The sequence below is a fragment of the Chiloscyllium plagiosum genome, unplaced genomic scaffold (genome assembly GCF_037043375.1).
Source record: "Chiloscyllium plagiosum isolate Xiang-an unplaced genomic scaffold, Cpla_swu_hap1 HiC_scaffold_31, whole genome shotgun sequence".
NCBI lineage: Eukaryota > Metazoa > Chordata > Chondrichthyes > Orectolobiformes > Hemiscylliidae > Chiloscyllium > Chiloscyllium plagiosum.
In genome coordinates, this window is record NW_028270169.1 from 62,284,033 (window position 1) to 62,304,880 (window position 20,848).

Genomic DNA, 20,848 nt, shown 5'->3' on the forward strand with positions numbered 1-20,848 from the left:
AGGCTGTTTATGTGACTAGAGACTGGTGTGCAGTGGCTACCACACGGATCAGTGCTGGTTAGCTAAATGTTTATGATATATAGAAATGATACATATAGACAGAGTAGATCGAGTGAATCCTTAGAAGAGTATAAAGGCAGTAGGAGTATACTGAAGGGGGAAATCAGGAGGGCAAAAAGGGGACATAAGATAGCTTTGGCAAATAGAGTTAAGGAGAATCCAAAGGGTTTTTACAAATATATTAAGAACAAAAGGATAACTAGGGAAAGAACAGGGTCCCTCAAACATCAGCAAGGCGGCCTTTGTGTGGAGCCACAGGAGATGGGGGAGATACTAAAGGAGTATTTTGCATCAGTGTTTACTGTGGAAAATAGCATGGAAGATATAGAACTTGGGGAAATAGATGGTGTCATCTTGAAAAATATCCATATTAAAGAGGAGGAAGTGCTGGATGTCTTGAAATGCATAAAAGTGGATAAATCCCCAGGACCTGATCAGGTGTACCCTAGAGCTCTGTGGGAAGCTAGGGAAGTGATTGCTGGGCCCCTTGCTGAGATATTTGTATCATCGATAGTCACAGGTGAGGTGCCGGAAGACTGGAGGTTGGCACTATTTAAGAAAGGTGGTAAGGACAAGCAAGGAAACTATAGACTGGTGAGCTTGACGTCGGTGGTGGGCAAGTTGTTGGAGGGAATCCTGAGGGACAGGATGTACATGTATTTGGAAAGATAAGGACTGATTAGGGATAAAGTGAGGTCTGCAGATGCTGGAGATCAGAGCTGAAAATGTGTTGCTGGAAAAGCGCAGCAGGTCAGACAGCATCCAAGGAACAGGAGAATCGACGTTTCGGGCATAAGCCCTTCTTCAGGGATAGTCAACATGACTTTGTGCGTGGGAAATTATATCTCACAAACTTGATTTAGATTTTGAAGAAGTAATAAAAAGGACTGATGAGGGCAGAGTGGTAGACGTGATCTATATGGACTTCAGTAAGATGTTTGACAAGATTCGCAATGGGAGACTGGTTAGCAAGGTTAGATCTCATGGAATACAGGGAGAATTAGCCATTTGGATACAGAACTGGCTTGAAGGTAGGATACAGAGGGTGGTGATGGAGGGTTGTTTTTCAGACTGGAGGCTTGTGATCTGTGGAGTGCCACAAGGATTGGTGCTGGGTCCACTATTTTTCATCATTTATGTAAATGATTTGGATGTGAGCATTAGAGGTATGGTTAGTAAGTTTGTAGATGACACCAAAATTGGAGGTGTAGCGTATAGCGAAGAAGATTACCTCAAATTACAATGGGATCTTGATCAGATAGGCCAATGGACTGAGGAGTTTAATTTAGATAAATGTGAGGTGCTGCATTTTGGGAAAGCAAATCAGGGCAGGACTTATACACTTAATGGTAAGGTGCAAGGGAGTATTGCTAATCAAAGAGACCTTGGAGTGCAGGTTCATAGCTCCTTGAAAGTAGAGTCACTGGTAGATAGGATAGTGAAGAAGGCGTTTGGTATGCTTTCCTTTATTGGTCAGAGTGTTGAGTATAGGAGTTGGGAGATCATGTTGTGGCTGTACAGGACATTGGTTCGGCCACATTTGGAATATTGCGTGCAATTCTGGTCTCCTTCTTATTGGAAGGATGTTGTGAAATGTGAAAGGGTTCAGAAAAGACTTACAAGGATGTTGCAAGGGTTGGAAGGTTTGAGCTAGAAGGACAGGCTGAATGGGCTGAAGCTATTTTACCTGGAGTGTTGGAGGCTGAGGGGTGTCTTTAAAGAGGTTTATAAAATCATGAGGGGCATGGATAATGTAAATAGACAAGGTCTTTACCCTGAAGTGAGGAGAGTCCAGAACTAGAGGGCATTGGTTTAGGGTGAGAGGGAAAAGATATAAAAGAGACCTAAGGGGCAACTTTTTCATATGAGGGTGGTATGTGTATGGAATGAGCTGCCAGAGGAAGTGGTGGAGGCTGGTACAATTGTAATATTAAAAGGCATCTGGATGGGTATTTGAATAGGAAGAGTTTGGAGGGTTTTTTCAGGTATGGGCCGGGTGCTGGCAGGTGGGATTAGATTGGGTTGGGATATCTGTTTGGCATGGACGAGTTGGACTGAAGGGTCTCTTACCATGCTGTACATCCCTTTTGACTCTCTAACTGTAAGATCATTTGGTGAAATGATAAGTAAGTTTGAGGATGACATAAAGATTGACCATGTAGTTGACAGTGAGGAAGGTTTTAGGTTACGGGACGATGTGGATGGATTGATCAGATGGGCAGATCAGTGGTAGATGGAATGTAACCCTGACAAATGTGAGGTGACGCACTTTAGAAGAAGGAACAAGACAAGGGAGTACAACTGGCAGGAAACTATGAAGCTCAGATGAACTCAGGGGTCTTGGGAGGGGGGAGGGGGGCGGGGGTGGGGGGGAGGGGCTTGTCCAGTGATTCTTGAAGGTGCAGAGCAGGTTAATAGGGTAGTTAAGAAAGCAAACATGACATATCAGTTACGGCATAGATTATAAAATCAAGAATGTTCTATTCTGGCTGTAGGGAACTTTGGTTAGGCCACAGCTGGAATACTGTGTGCAGCTTTAGTCACCATACTATAGGGAGGGGTTTTCAGGGGAGATTGACCAGGATGTTGCCTGGGAAGGACTATGAAGGGAGGCTGAATAAGTTTGGATTGTTTTCTTCAGAGCAGAGAAAGTTGAGTGGGGACCTGACTAAGGTGTGCAAGGTTATGAGAGGTATGGACAGATTGATAGAAAGCAACTGTTCTTTCTAATTGAAGATTCAATAACAAAGGGGCACAATTTTAAGTGAAAGGCAGGTTTATAGGGGATTTGAGGAAAACAAATTTCACCCAGAAGATGACAGGGATCTGAAATGCACTGCCTGGGAGGGTAGTAAAGTTGAAAAACCTCTCAACCTTTACAAAGTACGTGAATGAGCACTTGAAGTATTCTAACTTTCAAGGTATTGAGCCAACTGCTAGCAAGTAAGTCTAGTATCGATTCAGGGTAGTGTTTGTCGGTGTAGACTAAATAGTCCAAAGGGCCTCTTCTGTACACTGCAGTTTAATGATTCTAAAACCTGGGTGTAAACTTCAGACCAGGTTGGCATAGTCTAGAGTCATGGTGTCAAATGCTGGCCTGGAGTGAACAGCTGCCCCTGCCCCACCCTGTCCACCAGGACCTCCAGAGGTCTCTGCCAGCAAGTAGGGCACCAATTTTCACTTCTCTGCTGTTTTCAAGACAAGTGCCAGGAACCGTTCAGGGCAGCCCCAGACTGACACCAGTGCCACGGATGCCACTTAACTTCTGGATAGCCCAGCTGGCATGAGTTGCTCCAGGAGAACTATCCATTTGCATACAGAACTGGCTCAAAGACAGAGTGTGGTAGTGGAGGGTTGTTTGGAGGCCTGTGACCAGTGGAGTGCCACAAGGATTGGTGCTGGGTCCTCTACTTTTTGTCATTTATATAAATGATTTGGATGCGAGCATGACAGGTATAGTTAGTAAGTTTTCAGATGACACCAAAATTGGAGGTGTGGTGGACAGTGAAGAGGGTTACCTCAGATTAACACAGCATCTTGACCAGATGGGTCAATGGGCTGAGAAGTGGCAGATGGAGTTTAATTCAGATAAATGTGAGGTGCTGCATTTTGGGAAAGCAAATCTTAGCAAGACTTATACACTTAATGATAAGGTCCTAGGGAGAGTTGCGGAACAAAGTGACCTTGGAGTGCATGTTCATAGCTCCTTGAAAGTGAAGTCGCAGGTAGATAGGATAGTGAAGAAGGTGTTTGGTATGCTTTCCTTTATTGGTAAGAGTATTGAGTACAGAGTTGGGAGGTCATGTTGCAGCTGGACAGGACATTGGTTAGGCCACTATTGGAATATTGCGTGCAATTCTGGTCTCCTTCCTATCAGAAAGATGTTGTGAAACTTGAAAGGGTTCAGAAAAGATTTACAAGGATGTTGCCAGGGTTGGAGGACTTGAGCTATAAGGAGAGGCTGAACAGGCTGGAGCTGTTTTCCCTGGAGCGTCGGAGGCTGAGGGGTGACTTTATAGAGGTTTACAAAATTATGAGGGACATGGATAGGATAAATAGGCAAAGTCTTTTCCCTGGGGTTGGGGAGTCCAGAACTAGAGGGCATAGCTTTAAGGTGAGAGGGGAAAGATATAAAAGAGACCTAAGGGGCAACATTTTCACACAGAGGGTGATACGTGTATGGAATGATCTGCCAGAGGAAGTAGTGGAGGCTGGTACAATTGCAACATTAAAGAGGCATTTGGTTGGGTATATGAATAGGAAGGGTTTGGAGGGATATTGGCCGGGTGCTGGCAGGTGGGACTAGATTAGGATATCTGGTGGGCCTGGATGGGTTGGACCAAAGGGTCTGTTTCCATGCTGTACATCTCTATGAGTCTCTGAATGGTACAAGGCAAAATGCATCTAGAATCAAGGCCCTGAGCATTGTTAAAGCACATAGGGCGGGAGCTAACATATAGATGTGGTTCAAAAATTAACGACTGACAGAAAACAGAGTGGGAAGAAATAGGTGTTGGAAAAGTGGCATGCAGTGACTAATGGGGGACTGCAATGATCAGTGCTTAGGCCCCAGTTATTTATGAAATATATAAATTACTTGGATGAGGGAAACAAATTTGTTCAGGACACAAAACTGAGCAGGACTGTGAGCTGTAAGGAGGATCAAGGAGGTTCCAGACTTCAGACAAGTTGAATGAGTGGGCATACATATGGCAGATGAAGTGCAATGTGGCTAAATATGAAGTCATACACTTCGGTGTGAAAAACAGAAAGACAGAATAGTATTTAAATGGTGATATGTGAAGTGTGAATGTAGAAAAAAATCTGGATGTCCTTGTACACCAGTCAATGAATATAGGCAGACAGTACAGTCTGTTCTAATATAATGTGATTGTTCCATTCCCATGCAATCCCGTGTGATAAGAAAATCACATAATAGCAGCACCATTGAAACCAACGGGAGCAGAATCGTGTTATAGCCAATACAGGCAAGGGAAGTTCGTGTTCTACCAACAATGGACTAATTGTGTTATAGTCAACTCATGTTAACGAAACATGTGTTATAACAGAACCAACATACAGCAAGCAATTAGGAATGTAATTGATATGTTAACCTTCATTGCGAGTGTTACGAAGATTTGGATGTACCTTTAAGAGAGTGAAGGACTTGGCAAATACACAGAGTGCTGGAGAATTTACAAAGTAACATTTTGATTAAGAACAAACAGCACTCGCTGAGTGGCCTGGAGACAAAACCAAATTAAAATTCAGCCAATCAGTTAAATTATGCCCTGAAAAAATACCAATTTCCAATCAAGTTTGAATTGAGTATATTGACAATCTTAAAAGCCAATGACATAATCCGATGCACTGAGGTATAATTCTGGGGGAAAATTGAACAGTTGATAGGAGAACTGCCAAGCCCAGTATGTACCAGACTGCTTTAAAAATAGCTCTATTTTAAAAGTACCTTCAATCAGTAACCTGTGACACAGAAATTTCTAACAAGGAGGAAAGAAAACAGGAAGATCTTAAGAAAATAACCTGTAGCTGCTTGGTTTTGAGATAAGAAGTGTTTTGTTAACCTTAATTGGGAGCTTTATCAGACTAATATTATAGAAGGGAAGGTAAAAGATTGGTTAGAGAAATAAGTTGTAAATAGTGGTTAGTTAATTATTCTCTGTTATACTTTAAGAAATAAAGTTGTTAATTTTTACTTTACATGGTTCTTGGCTACTTGAGTTTCTACAGATTACTGCATGGGATAAATCTTTTCTGTGTTGCTGGTATTAAATTAAAAAGGAGGGTTTACTCCATGTCGTAACAATTTGGGGGCTTGGGTTCGTGTTTTGAACTGTTGAGACAGACTTGAATAGATTTGGAGATACGAAAAATACCAGCAGATTTAAACATTCGCAGGTTAGTGTCCTAGATCTTAAAATAAAATGCAGGTGAGACAATTTGGTTAATTTCAGTGACTTGTGGTTGATTGATTAAATGTGAGAGAAATGGCTCTTAAAAAGGTTCTGGGATTTGAAGATGATTCTCAGATTTGCCAAGAAAGTTAAGAAAGAAAGAAAAAGGCCATACTTTTAGGATTAGCAAATAAGTTAGATTTGGGTTTAACCAAGGACAAAAGTAAAGCTGAAATTGTAAAAGGGTTACTCAAGCACTTAGGTGTGCCAGAGAAACAGACAAGTGCAGTAGAGCTAGAAAAACGTCAAGTACAGTTGAGAAAACTGGAGTTAGAAGATCAACAAAGGGAGAGAGAGGAAAAAGAGAGAGAGAAGGTTCTTGGCTGATCAAAGAGAGAGAAAGAAGAAAGGGAGAGAGAAAGAGAGAGAATTTGAACTTGAGAAGTTGCGACTTAGCAAAGTCAAGTTAACAGGATGGAGATTAAAAGAGAAGATATGTGTAAATATTTCAAAACTCTGCCACATTTTGATGAGAAAGATATTGAAGCTTTCTTTATCTCATTTGAAAAATTGGCGAGGCAGTTGAAGTGGTCCAAGGATTTATGGGTAATGCTTGTTCAGACTAAACTGGTAGGCAGAGCTAGGGAGGTATTTGCCACACGAACAGATGAGGTGTCAAGAGATTATGAAGAGGTTTAAACAGGCTATTTTAAGTGCTTATGAATTGGTACCAGAAACATATAGACAGCAGTTCAGAAACACAAAGAAGGAACCAAGTCAGACATATGTTGAGTTCGAAAGAATTAAACATAGTCACTTTGATCAATGGGTGTGTGCTTTGAAAATAGATAGGACATTTGAGGCTCTAAGAGAGATTATTCTGCAGGAAGAGTTTAAAAATTCACTTTCATAAATGGTAAGAATTCACGTGGAGGAACAGAAAGTTCAGAAAGTGAGAAGGGCAGCAGAATTAGCAGATGAGTACATGTTGGTGCATAAGACAAGCTTCCAGCCAGAATTTCGCCCTTTGAGGGATAGAAGTTGGGAGAAGGGGAGATCCTATACTACGAAACAAAGAGTAGAGAGCACTGGCAAGAATTTACTACTGGACAAAAAAGAAGCCGAAGAGAGTGGAAAGGAGGTGAAAGGCCTCAGGTGTTTCCACTGTGGTAAAGTGGGACACATAAAGACACAGTGTTGGTCATTAAAGAAAGGCGCTGTGGGAAAAGATGTGGTAAAAGAAACTAAGCCAGTGGCATGAGTGAAAGTAGTAAAGGAGACCCCCAAGAAGAGCCGAGGAGCTGCAGAAGAGTGCCCAATCCAGGCAGGGGCTGGGTATGAAATTAGTACCTGATCTCTACAAAGAATTCACCACTGTGGGTAATGTTTACTCAGAAAGAACAGGGGGAAAAGGACAAGAAGTTATCATTTTGAGAAAACAGGATCTAACCAGTCGCTGATTGTAAGGTATTAGCGAATATGCACTCCTTCTGAACTGTTACCCGAGAGTGTGGTAATTTGTGGGGTAGATGGACAGAAATTTAGCCTTCCCCTATGTAAGATCAGGTTGGAGTGCCAACTTAAGACTGGGGAAGTAACAGTGATTGACAGAGTATCACTTCCAGGAATTCAGTTTTTTCTTGGGAATGATTTGGCAGGATCCAAGGTAGGAATGACACCCCTTGTTGTGGAGAAGCCCAAGGAAGACTAATAAACTAAGGAGTTAACTGATGGAGTTTAGATGAGATTTGTCTTTATTTAATTATATACATATACAGGTATATGGGGGAATAGCTAAGGTGAACTTATATTAGAGTTATCTGTATGTTAGGGTAATGTGTTTTAAAAGGAAAAATAAATGAAGCCATCTTTTCATTATGATGTTTCATTTTTTTCTTAAGGTGGAGGTGTTATGAAGATGTGGTGTACCTTTAAGAGAGTGAAGGACTTGGCAAATACACAGAGTGCGGGAGAATTTACAAAGTAACATTTTGTTTAAGACCAAATAGCACTCGCTGAGTGGCCTGGAAACAAAGCCAAATTCAAATTCAGCCAATCAGTTAAATTATACCCTGAAAAAAATATCAATTTACAATCAAGTTTGAGTTGAATGTATTGATAATCTTAAAAGCCAATGACGCAATCAATGCTCTGAGGTATAATACTGGGGGGAAATTGAAGAGTTGAGAGGAGAACTGCCAAGTCCAGTATGTACCAGACTGCTTGAAAAATAGCTCTCTCTTAAAATGTGCCTTTTCGATCAGTAACCTGTGACACAGAAATTCCTAACAAGGAGAAAAGAAGACGCAGGCAGATCTGAAGAAAATAACCTCCAGCTGCCTGTAGGTATGAAGTGTTGTTTTGTAAATCTTAACTGGGAGTTTTATCAGACTAGTATTATAGAAGGGAAGGTAAAAGATAGGTTATAGAAAGAAATTGTAAATTGTGATTAGTTAATTATTCTCTGTTATACTTTAAGAAATAAAGTTGTTAATTTTCACTTTACATAGTTCTTGACCACTCAAGTTTTTATAGATAACTGCATGGGATAAATCTTTTCTGTATTGCTGTTTTTAAATTAAGCAGGAGAGTATATCCCGTATCGTAACACAAGACAACTTGAATTCAGAAGTAGGGATGCTTCACTGCTGTTACACAAGACCTTTGGTGAAACTGCACCTTGAATATTGTATGCAGTTTTGGCCACCCTATGAAAGCATTTACCTGCCATAGAGTGAGTGCAGCGGTGGTTCCCTCGCTGATAGCAGGCATGGCGGTAATGTCCTGTGAGGAAAGATTGTTTCAATTGAGCCTCTATATACTAGAGTTTCAAAAGATGAGAAGGGATCTGATACAAATGTATAAAATTCTAAAGGGGCTGGTAGATGCAGGTAAGATGATTTTCCTTGGTTGGGGAATCGAGAATCAGGGATAATGTCTCAGGCAGGTCATTTAGCACTGAGGCGAGGAAAAATTTCCCCATTCAAAGAATTACCCAACTTGTGGTATTCTCTAACATTGAAAGCTCTGAAGGCCAAGTTATTGAATATATTCAAGAAAGAAGTGGATAAATATTTAGCTTTTAAAGGCAAAGGGTCTGGAAAGGAAGTAGGAATATGGCAACGAGATAGTGGATCAGCCATGATCACATTGATTGGTTGAAGGGTTGAAGGCTGTTTATAGTTTCGATGTTTCAGCTTGTATCTCTTCCTTAGACACCTAAACAAACTGAAAACTAATTTCCTTGTTAGCTTTTAGCTCACAGCAAACATGAGTTCCCTAAAATAAGCTTCCTACAACTCTGCAGCATTTCTTACTAGACACTTTAATGCTCATGTCCTCACTCTCTGGGACACATGCACGGACTCTCTGACTGACTCCTTTCTGGGGTTTTCTTTGCATCTTTGACCTTCAAACACTTGCTGGGCAACACCACAGATTATCCTTCTTCTTTAATGCACGAAACAACTCAATCCCATTGCTTCATTCTAAGAGTTATAAAACTATATTAAAGATTTCCGTGTGCCTATAAGCCTCCAGACTCATCAGCACCAAACTCACGAGAATGGCTCTTAAAACTGAAAGCTGAAACTTTATTGCTGGAACAGCACAGCAGGTCAGGCAGCATCTCCTCTTAAAACTGAAACAAAGCCATGCCCTTTTAATGTGCAACATAAAAAATATAAATTAAACTTAAAATTATACATTGATGGGATCTGTTCACAGGAATTGGAATAATGTAGCCAACATGGATGATGGAGGTACAGGACGTTGTATCATTGAGGTGAAACTTTAATTTTTTTCTCCCCACTGCTTCTGTATAATGTGATTATTTACATTATGGAGGAGCCGGTGTTGGGCTGGGGTGTAAATAGTTAAAAATCGTACAACACCAGGTAATCGTCCAACATGATGTGGAGGAGCTGATGTTGGACTGGGATGGACAAACTTAAAAATCACACAACACCAGGTTATTGTCCAACAGGCTTATTTGGAAGCACTAGCTTTTGCAGCGCTGCTCCTTCATCAGGTGGTTGTGGAGTATAAGATCGTAAGACACAGAATTTATAGCAAAGGTTTACAGTGTGATGTAACTGAAATTATATATTGAAAAAGATTCCATTTGTTTGTTAAGTCTCTCATCTTTTAGAATGACCATGAAATTATATATTGAAAAAGATCTTTTTAAATTTGATTATTTACAACATTTTCAATTTTTATTTCAGATATTCAGCATTTTCAACACTTTACATTTGTCCACATGATGTAATTGGAGCAAAATACCATGAGAGGAATGGAACTGGAATGTTGTTTGTAAAATTCAATAGACCCACATCCTATCAGCTCTTCTCTAAACAAAAAAAAATCAGTATTTCTCGGTTCTACTGGTGCTCTGTTAATGTAAACATTCCTGATTGCAAACAAGAAAACCAGAAAGCTGCACATCCTTTATGCTTCAATGAATTTTTCTTGCTGTTAAAGTGTTCTGGGTTGTGTAGTGTGCCCTTGCCTGTCTTTGTGAGTTGAGGTGTTGAAGGAATGCTCTAGGCAGTTCTGGCCTGTAATCCAAACATAATTCGTCCAATCACAAGCAACATTAAGCCTCAGTGGAGCCCTGCATCTTTATAATGTGAATTGATTGCAGGCCCAGGTCACTAAATCCTGCATGAATTCTCTCTGCTCCAGGGAAACTTAGTAAAAGATGTAACACTGAAGTCAAAGTTCTGGTACAATACGTAAAACTCATAATTATTTCTATTTTTATTGCGGTAAGTGGACACTGTTAATCTTATTCAAAGATTGCAATTATTTTTCCATATAAATACAGCTCAAGGTGTTTAGCTGAAAAACGTTGATTTATGAGTTCTTCTGACAGTGTTTATCTATGGAATTAATGTTGGTTTGTTTAAAGCAGCCTGACATAATTTATGCCAATGAATTCTAGACTCTTCCACTGCCTGTGGGTGCCTGAAACTGAGTAAACCTGAGTTTCAAGGCAATTATACAGTGAATTGTACATTTATGCATTGGTTTACTCAAAGATTTAAGGTGTGACCATGGCTAATTGGTATTCACATACAATAAAACAGTGAGAGAAACTTGCTGGCATACCCGACACCCCTATTCACTCAAAACTGTTCCCATCAACACCCACACAAACTCTCAGACTATTCCATCAAAACACTCACTGACCAATCCACACCACCACAAACTCTCACACCATTCCATCATCACACTCACCCAGACCCATTCACACCGGAACATTAACTTTACTTTCTCTCCACATATGCTGCTAGACCTGTGGAATTTTTTCAGCAATTTTGGTTTTTATTTGTGACCCATCATCACTCCACAACCTCACATTATTTTATCATCACACTCATAGATCCATCAATCCATGCTATCTCTCTCATCATTTCTGACCCAATGACACAGTCACTAACTTATCATCACACCCACTATCTCCCACACTATTCCATCATCACACCCACCAACCCGTTGTCACACTGACTGACCCATTTTCACACCCACTAATCTCACACGATTACGTAGTTACATTTCTTGAACCTTTGACACAACCACCGATCCACCATCACACTCTAATGCATTTTCACATCCATTATTTCATACACCATCAATCATCACTGATTCATTTTCACACCCACTGACCTCATTAACGAACACATTAACCTCACATGATTCCATAGTTACACTCACTGACCCATTGATACACCTACTGACCCATTGTCACATTTACTGACCAGTTGTCACATCCACTAACTCTCACCCATTGAAACATCGCTGAGTAACTGAAGCACACCCACACTGATGCAATCACTGAATCAGTCACATACTGTCCCACTGAAACATGCACTGATCCACAGACACACTGACTCTCTCTCACTGACCACACGCTAACACAACCACTAAATCACACGTTTTTCCATTGTCACACCCACTGACCCATAGTCACATCCATTAACTCTCACACTATTCATTTCTCACAGTCACTAATTCACCGACACACCCATTAACTCTCATACTATGCCATCATCATACCCACTGACCAATGCATTATCACACTCTCTAACTCTCACAATGTTCCACAGTCACACTAACTACAGATAGACTCACTTAAGCAAAGACACTGACATGACCCACTCCCTAACCCACAGACCCAAGAACTCATATACTGATCCACTCCCTGACCAACTGACACCCAACTGACACACACTGTCACTCTCACTGACCCAGAGACAGTCCTGCTGACACCAACCTTTGATCACAGGTTCTGCAAGTTAATAGAGTGCAAAGGAATGTTGGAAGTCACCAGCATCAAGCTCGTATTTGGCTGTACAAAAATGGAAACCACTGGAAAGAGCCTTCAAAACATCTCCTAATTCCGTTTCCTAAAATTGCTGAAGGTTAAACTGGAACTTTTTCTAATCAAATCATTTTTCACTCCACAGCACCTCAAAAAGGCTGTTGCAAGTGATGGTATTGCTGTTGTTGGCTTGTATCTATTGTTGCTAATCAAAACCAGAAATGACTTAGTATAAAACTGGTCACAATAGGATATTGAAGAAATGTTATATTCAGTTTGGATTGTTCCAGCAAAGAGCCAGTAAAGACACAGTAAGCCGAAAAGCCTTCTCCTGTGTTGTAAACTCAAATAATTTGAAAGGTAATTTTTCAGCTTCCAGGAATGCCTAGGCCAAGTGATTCTGCCAAAATTAATAAATGTGTTGATTTTGTACTGATTTCTTTTGCTCAGATCACCAAACTCATTTGCATACCATTATGACATTGATAAAGGTTGTGTTTTGACACTGTCTTCAAATTGAAAGTTTAACTGAAGATTTGTCATATAGCTTGTTTTGAAGTTTATTTCGGACACCAAGCCTGGGTGATTGGGTAGAGATCAAAAAGGGCAAGACAGTTTTACTGGGAATGAGGTGCAAAGTAACTCAAGCTTAGACACAATGGCAACCAAACAGTAGAGAATGGAACTTTTTGAGGTGCCAGAAAATTATCTAAAACATCAGGTTGTAAACAATTATTTTTTGGGTGTCTAATTTGTTCTAAGGTGAAAGAATGTTGGGTTCTGAAGGATAGCCAATTAGCATTTCTACATGGATACAACATCCAACTGATTCACATTAACATGGAGAATGATTAGATTCCCTACAGCGTGGAAAAAGGCCCTTCGGCCCAACAAATCCACACCAACCCTCCAAAGAGTAACCCACCCAGACCCATTTCCCTCTGACTAAGGCACCTAACACTACGGGCAATTTAGTTCAGCCAATTCACCTGACCTGGACTGTGGGTGGAAACCGGAGCACCGGGAGGAAACCCAGACAGACACTGGGAGAATGTGCAAACTCCACACAGACAGTCGCCTGAGGCTGGAATTGAAGCTGGGACCCTGATGCTGTGAGGCAGCAGTGCTAACCACTGAGCCATTGTGCATACAGAGAAGTCCATCCTCATGATGAGGTCACAGGTTTTTGTAGACTGTCACTGAATACAGATCCAAGAAAATCGGAGGAACTAAAAAGAAAATGCTCTCTATGATCACTCCACGGGTGACAACGTGTGCTAGGTTAAAAAGATCAACTTTGAGAGGAGTTAAAACAAGTCCACTAACTTGGGCCAGAAGGAAAGGAAGTTTCCAGAGCCATAGACAGTTTTAGAGCTAAACTTTATGGAGCTAGAAAAGGAAAAGAAGAGGAGTAACACACTGGAGCAAAGAATCTCTTTCTATTTTCCCAGAATCAATCTGATGTCCACACATAGGACAGTGTAACATCAATTTGCAGCATATACGAGGTTGGGAGAAGAAAAATGTTTTTCCATGGTTTATATTACAAGTTGCATACAAAGGTAGTTTTTAGTTAATAGTACTTTCAGTATTTTGCTAGAGTAAACATCGTAAATCAGGAAATCTTGATGTCATATTTTCAGCTATTGACATTTAAAAACTTGGATTTCCAGTTATGATGCCTGCCATCAGGAAGCTCAAGTTGTCTTCAACAGTCAGTGAACATAGTCACAAACTTTGGTATCACCATCACCGTGGGCGGCACGGTGGCACAGTGGTTAGCACTGCTGCCTCACAGCACCAGAGCCCGGGTTCAATTCCCGCCTCAGGCGACTGACTTTGTGGAGTTTGCACGTTCTCCCAGTGTCTGCGTGGGTTTCCTCCAGGTGCTCCGGTTTCCTCCCACAGTCCAAAGATGTGCAGGTCAGGTGAATTGGCTATGCTAAATTGCCTATAGTGTTAGGTAAGGGGTAAATTTATGGGTGGGTTGCGCTTCGGCGGGGCGGTGTGGACTTGTTGGGCCGAAGGGCCTGTTTCCACACTGTAAGTAATCTAATCTTAAAAAAAAAATTGACAAAGGTCGAGCAGTGGATGTGGTGTATATGGATTTCAGTAAGGTATTTCATAAGGTTCCCATGGTAGGCTCATTCAGAAAGTTAGGAGGTATGGGATACAGAATTTGGCTGGTCAAAAGATGATGGTAAGTTGTAGTGGATAGAAAGTATTCCACCTAGAGGTCAGTTACCAGTGGTGTCCCACAGGGATATATTCTTGGGCCTCTGCTCTTTATAGTTTTTAATAAATGACTTGGATGAAGCAGTGGAAGGATGGGTTTGTTGATGACACAAAGGTTGGTAGTGTTATAGATAGCTGTGGGAGTCGGTGGGTTTGTAGTAGATATGCACGTTGAGTCGGTCACCAGAAATGGAGGCAGAGAGGTCCAGGAAGGGAAGGGAGGTGTCCGAGATGATCCAGGTGAACTTGAAGTCACGGTGGAAGGTGTTTGTGAAGTTGATGAACTATTCAACCTCCTTGTGGGAGTACAAAGTAGCACCAATACAGTCATTAATGTAATGGAGGAAAAAGTGGGGAATGGTGCCAGTGTAGCTGTAGAAGGTAGACTGTTCCACATACCCGACAAAGAGGCAGGCATAGCTGGGGCCCATACAGGTGCCCATGGCTACCCCTTTGGTCTGCAGGAAGTGGAAAGATTTAAAGGAGAAATTATTGAGTGTAAGGACCAGTTCAGCCAATTGAATGTATGCATCAGTGGAAGGTTGGATCAGTGGGAGAGAAAGAAATGGAGGGCTTGGATGCCTTTGTCATGGAAAATGAATGTTTACAGGGACTGGATGTCCATGGAGAAGATAAGGCGTTAGGGGCAGTAGAAACAAATGTCATGGAGGAAATGGAGGGCATGTGGGGAGTTCCCGAACCAAAGGGGACAGGACAGCGTCAAGATACGCAGAGATAAATTCGGTGAGGCAGAAGCAGGCTGAGACGGTGGGTCGACCAGGGCAGTTAGATTTGTGAATTTGGGTAGGAGGTAGAACTGGGCAGTGCAGGGTTCCTGGACTATGAGGTTGGAGGCTGTGGGTGGGAGATTCCCTGAGGTGATGAGGGAGATGATGGTTTGATGATGGGAGGTGAGGTCATGGTCAAGGGGGCAGTAGGAAGAGGTGTCTGCGAGTTGGTGTAGAGTCAGCGTGCCAAACTACCACTGTGTCATTTTCCTCCAACCCCCTTCTTCTGGTTTGGTGATGTTGTTGGGATTGGAGCGGAGGGCTGCACGTTGCAAGGGTGAGAGAGGTTGGAATGGGTGAGGGGGGTGGACAGGTTGAGGTGACCAATGTCCCAATGGTAGTTAGAAATGAAGAGATGGAGGGTGGGTAACAGACCAGCACAGGGTGTACAGGTGGATGAGTGTATTGTATGTTCTAATGTTCTATGAAATGGAGTTTAAATGCTATGCAGAATTATTTACTGGCTTCTTAATATTTTTAATGTTAATGTTTTTTTAAAAGTGTCCCTTACAGGTAAAAATATCAACTTTATTTTAAAAGCATCCTCAAAAGCCTGAAAGTGGGGGGCAGAGATCTACCCAGGTGACCAAATCTATGTGGGGTCATAACTGGTTTTAAAGGAGGGACTGGATTCCAGTGCCTTGCTTTTTAAACCAGTATAACAAATTGCAGGATACTTGTTTACACCGAAGGTAAATCTTTGCTTGAAATTCCTCAATCTTTTGCACTGGTTTAGTTGATTTCAGGAGACTTGCACCCAGGAAAAGAAAATGAATTAAGAGTAGTGGGAACTGCAGGCCCTCATTCATTCTCATTGTCCTGCACTGAAGTCCACATTAAATACCTGACCACATTACTACCTTTTGGGTGCCATTATTCACATTGTATCTGTTAATAATACAAAGTAAACTTTCTTATACAATACTAATCCTCTTAACTACTCAACACAGTACATGTTTATTTGTTGGGATCACAAAACAGGTTTTATGGAATCTTTGAGACAGTAAAAATCTTGGTTCATTCTTTTTCATAAAATTCTCAAAATTGCAAATCAGCATCACGAGTACAAACAGATCCAGAAGGAAATATTTGTTAAGTTTACAATACTTGCAGTGAATACAGACTCAAAGGTTTCATTGTTATAAATTTTGCTTTCTGGCTCTTTCATTCAGTGGTATTTCCAAGTCTCCTGTGAGATATCTAGCATTGGAGACTGGACTGTGCAAATTCTTCATGACTCTTACCAAAATCTTCATGGCTCTTACCAAAATCACTCTCTCACTGAGTTGAGTCTTGACTATTTGGACAATGGTAATGTTATCTCCTCCAATGGAACACAGATCAAATATCCTGGAGTTGGTATAAGCAAGATTCACCCATATGTGCTGCTTAATGATTGCTACAAGGACCCCGGTACCTCGTGGTTGGGAACTGGTACTCCAAATGTTAGAGCTACTGAGACACAGCAGCGATTTGACATTAACAGTTCCTCTCACTTGAACATACTTATTTCTCATCAGATCTCAGCAGCACAGTTCAATAGCTCAAATCACATTTAGACCTTAAGAAAACTGCTCACGTTAAAATCAGTCAGCACCCCATTGCTAAAGATAACAGGACAAAAAAATATCAGACAAGCTAAATCTTTATCTGATTATAACAACAGTAGGCTCACTATAAACAGCAACACTACAGATGAAACAATGAGAAAGACAATTCATTGTTAACTCACGGACTGTGCACAGTCCATCGAGATTCTCTTTACAGTAATCGTGAAAAGTGCAGATACAAATATATATATAAAGACCATAATTAATTAGCAAAATCAGTCTTTGCCAATTGCCCTGAACCAAATATGGCAAACACCTGATAATTCACATTTAACCCTAATTCCATTTTCATTATTCGACTGTCAAATGATAGGAATACAGTCTCTTTGCCCTGACTTCTCCACTTTTGTTGAGCAGATGCATTTTGTCAATTATCCCTATTTCTATGTAGACAATCCCAGAAGTCTGCTACATTGTGTTTCTTGATATTAGTAGAAGGAATATTGATTTTCTACAGCTCGCGATCGATTCCTTGATCCATCGCTGTCATGGTAGTCCTCTGAGGATGATGCTTGAGACTGTAGTAGACGTTCGGAGTTATTGGCACGAACAGAGATGGTCGCGTCTGATCTGGGGTGTGCTGAATGAATGTTGGCTGATGTCCCTTCAACTTGGGCAGCAGAATGAGGGCTGCCAGCTACAGAGTTGGCAAAGTAATGCTGTGATTGATGGGCATCACTTCTGCAGTTGGGTTGTGTAGGGGCGGCTGGAGGTGTGGCAGTGTGTGCAGAATTCATCTCTGTAAGGGATAACAAAATAGGTTGTAAGATTGATTTATTACATCGGGATTCCCCATGGACTTTCAAATACATCAGGCAAATGATTTGTGATGGAGAAAGAAATACTTTTCCAGCCTTTCCCAAAGGCTTTCAGAGTTTCTGTCACCGGTCGTGGAATTCTGTTTGAACCATCTCCATCCCTTTTTTTTAAAAAAGTAAAGATCACAAAGTAGATGATGAATGTGGCTGACAGATTTATCACTGTACTCAACTGCCTCTTCAATGACCCCATTTTCTTATACTGATGGATCACCATAGTTAATGATCACTTTGTGAATAAATCCTTCCTGATATTGAACCTTACCTTGTCTTTACTGCTTTGAAACAATGCTTCCTTGACTCAAATTCACAGAATGATACGAAATAACATTCCAGATTGAAGATTTCTATTCCATTTTGTACTTTATACATACCCCCTCACTCCCTTCTCAAAAGCTGCTTCTTTCCTCAGGTTTTTCCTTAGTTCTGTCTTCCAGAGTTTGAAAGCATTCTTTTTTGAACTGGTGGATCAAACTCAACTCAGGCCTGACCAGGGGATGAAGCAGCTCAAGATACAATGTCAGATATTATGGTTGGTGACATAGCTCAACATTCTGTTTCGGTCATTCAAACCTGTTCTGAAGTATCGAGAGATAATATATATGATATGATATGATATGACATGGACTTATTTTGCACCAAGATGATTAAAATGGATTTTGGACTGATACAAACAGCTATTTGTTTCTTATTCTTGTAATGTTCCCAAGTGCCAGTTTGGACCTTGGCTGAAAGAGGTGGAGATGGATATTAAAATGTGTTTGGTTAGTTAACAGTAAAACAAGTCATTTCAGTCTGAGAAAGAGCCCCAATATGGTGTCAAGGAAGCTAACAATGAGGCTTTACTTATTTAAGTATTGGCTAAGAGTGAGGATTTGAGATGGTGACCAATTTGGCAATATTAACTGGAGAGTAAGAAAATGTGAAAAAAAAGTCGCATTGAGGGCAGGGTATTGGAGGATCATGGAATTTTTACTGAGATATAAACTAATAGGTAAGAGCCATTGTGTTCTTAAAGGGAAGTCAAGTATGCCCCGATGTGATGTAATTAAAGTTTGGGACAAGGTACCTTATGTCATATTTGCAGAAAGAGTTAGTGGATTCAATATTGGTGGCAGAATGCTGAGCTGTATCAATTATGGCTCAGGAAATCAAGAATATATGTAACTATATAGGATTCTAGGCAGTTGGTGAGATTCACTGGAATTGACTTCCTATTCCCTTCACATCATTCCTAAAGTGAGGTGTTGATAACTAAGTGCGGGATTTTCCTACTCCCCGGATGCTGCCTGACTTGCTGTGCTTTTCCAGCACCACTCTAATCTTGACTGAGGCCAACTAAGGTCTTACACAGGCTTACAATAACTGCCTTTTTGTTACACTCCGTGCCCTAAAGAGAAGAATGCTGTGTGAATACGGACAGTTTAAGTGAATGGGCAAAAATTGATCAATGACCTGAAAGAAGTCATCAGTAGCCTCATCTCAGGATTTGCAGATTACAGCTACATTGGAATGATTAATAAAGATAAGCTATAAAAAAATTGACTATTTTGAGAGGTGGGCCAAGAATTAGCAAATTGCAGCTTAACATACATGACTATAGATTGTGTCCTTAGAGATACAAAACAGATATAAGCATTATCAGCATGATAGGACACCAATCCCACAAGCCACCAAAGCAAAACCTGTCTGCTAAGAAAGCAAAGACAGGACACTGTTGCATAAAATCACAGAATTGTTACTGCACTGAAAGTAGCCATTCAGCTTTTCAGATCTGTACTGACCCACTGCAGGAGTAATTTACCTAGTCCCTGCCTTCTTCCCATAGCCCTCCACTTACTTCCTTTTCAGGCAATTTGCTAATTCCTTTTTGGAAAGCTTTAGGCACCACATTCCAGATCCAAATGACTCGTTATGTAAAAGCGGTTCTCCTCATGTCATTATTGCTTCCTTTGTCATTACCACAGATATGTGTTCTCAGGTTCTTGATTTTTTCACCATTGGGAATAGTTTCTCCCGATCCCAGACCCTTGATGATTTTGAACATCTCGATCAAATCTCCTCTCCACCTCTTCTCAAAAATCAAATAGTTCCAACTTTTCCAGTCTAACTATGTCACTCCTTATCACTGGAAACATTCTGGTGAGTGTTTTCTGTATTCTTTCTATTCCCTTCTATTCCTAAAGTGAGGTGTCGATAACTAAATGCAGGATTTTCCTGCTCCTTGGATGCTGCCTGACCTGCTGTGCTTTTCCAGCACCACACTAATCTTGACTGCGAGGCCAACTAATGTCTTACACAGGCTTACAATAACTGCCTTGTTGTTATACTCCGTGCCCTAAAGAGAAGAATGCTGTGTGAATACGGACAGTTTAAGTGAATGGGCAAAAACTTGGTAGATGGAATATAATGTGGGGGAAATGCAAGGTTATGCACTTTGGTAGGAAGAATAGAGGAACTCTACATTATATAAATGGAGAAAGACTACAGAAAGCTATAAACAGAGGAATTTGGCAGTCCTTGCATGAATCACAAATAGCGTATTAATTCAGCAGGTAATAGGGAAAGCAAATGGACTATTGGCCTTTATTTCAAAAGAAATGAGAGTATAAAAATAAGGAAGTCTTAATAAAACTTGCAAGGCTGGAATATTGTGAACATTTTTGGGGTCCTTATCTAAAGAAAGATATATTGGCATTGGATGCAGTCCAGATGAGGCTGTGAGGCTGATCCCAGGTATGGAGCTAATGCTGTATGAGGAGAGGTTGAGTAGTTTTGGCCTGTACTCATAAGAGTTCAGAAGAATGAGAGATGAATTTATTGAAACATACAAGATTCTTAAGGGATTTTACAGGTTTAAAAAGACAGAATTTGTTTTCTATGTAATACAGTCTAGGGCCAGAGGGCATAATCTCAGAATAAAAGGTCACCCATTTAAGACTGAGATATAAATATAAATATAAATAAATATAAATATATATAAAACAAAATCAATCAATCAAGGTTCATCTGCTTCTACACCGCTTTCAGATTTGTACCCATCATTGTCTATAATTTCCAACCATCTACCTCTCCTAAACATTCTTTCAAAATGAAT

The 20,848-nt window shown here is 40.7% G+C and overlaps 1 protein-coding gene across 8 annotated transcripts in view; it reads right to left on the minus strand.

Annotated features, from left to right (window-relative positions):
* Positions 1 to 16,950: 16,950 nt before the first annotated feature.
* Positions 16,951 to 20,848, minus strand: part of LOC122564180 (SH2B adapter protein 2) — a 125,647-nt gene continuing 121,749 nt past the window's right edge. For 7 of the 8 annotated variants that reach the window (XM_087977574.1, XM_087977572.1, XM_043718865.2 and 4 more), the window contains one exon: positions 16,951 to 17,672. In XM_087977574.1, the coding sequence (XP_087833700.1) occupies positions 17,362 to 17,672 (311 nt within the window). In that variant the 3' untranslated portion in view covers positions 16,951 to 17,361. The remainder of the gene's footprint in view (positions 17,673 to 20,848) is intronic. The other variant, XR_015752400.1, reaches the window with a different exon arrangement.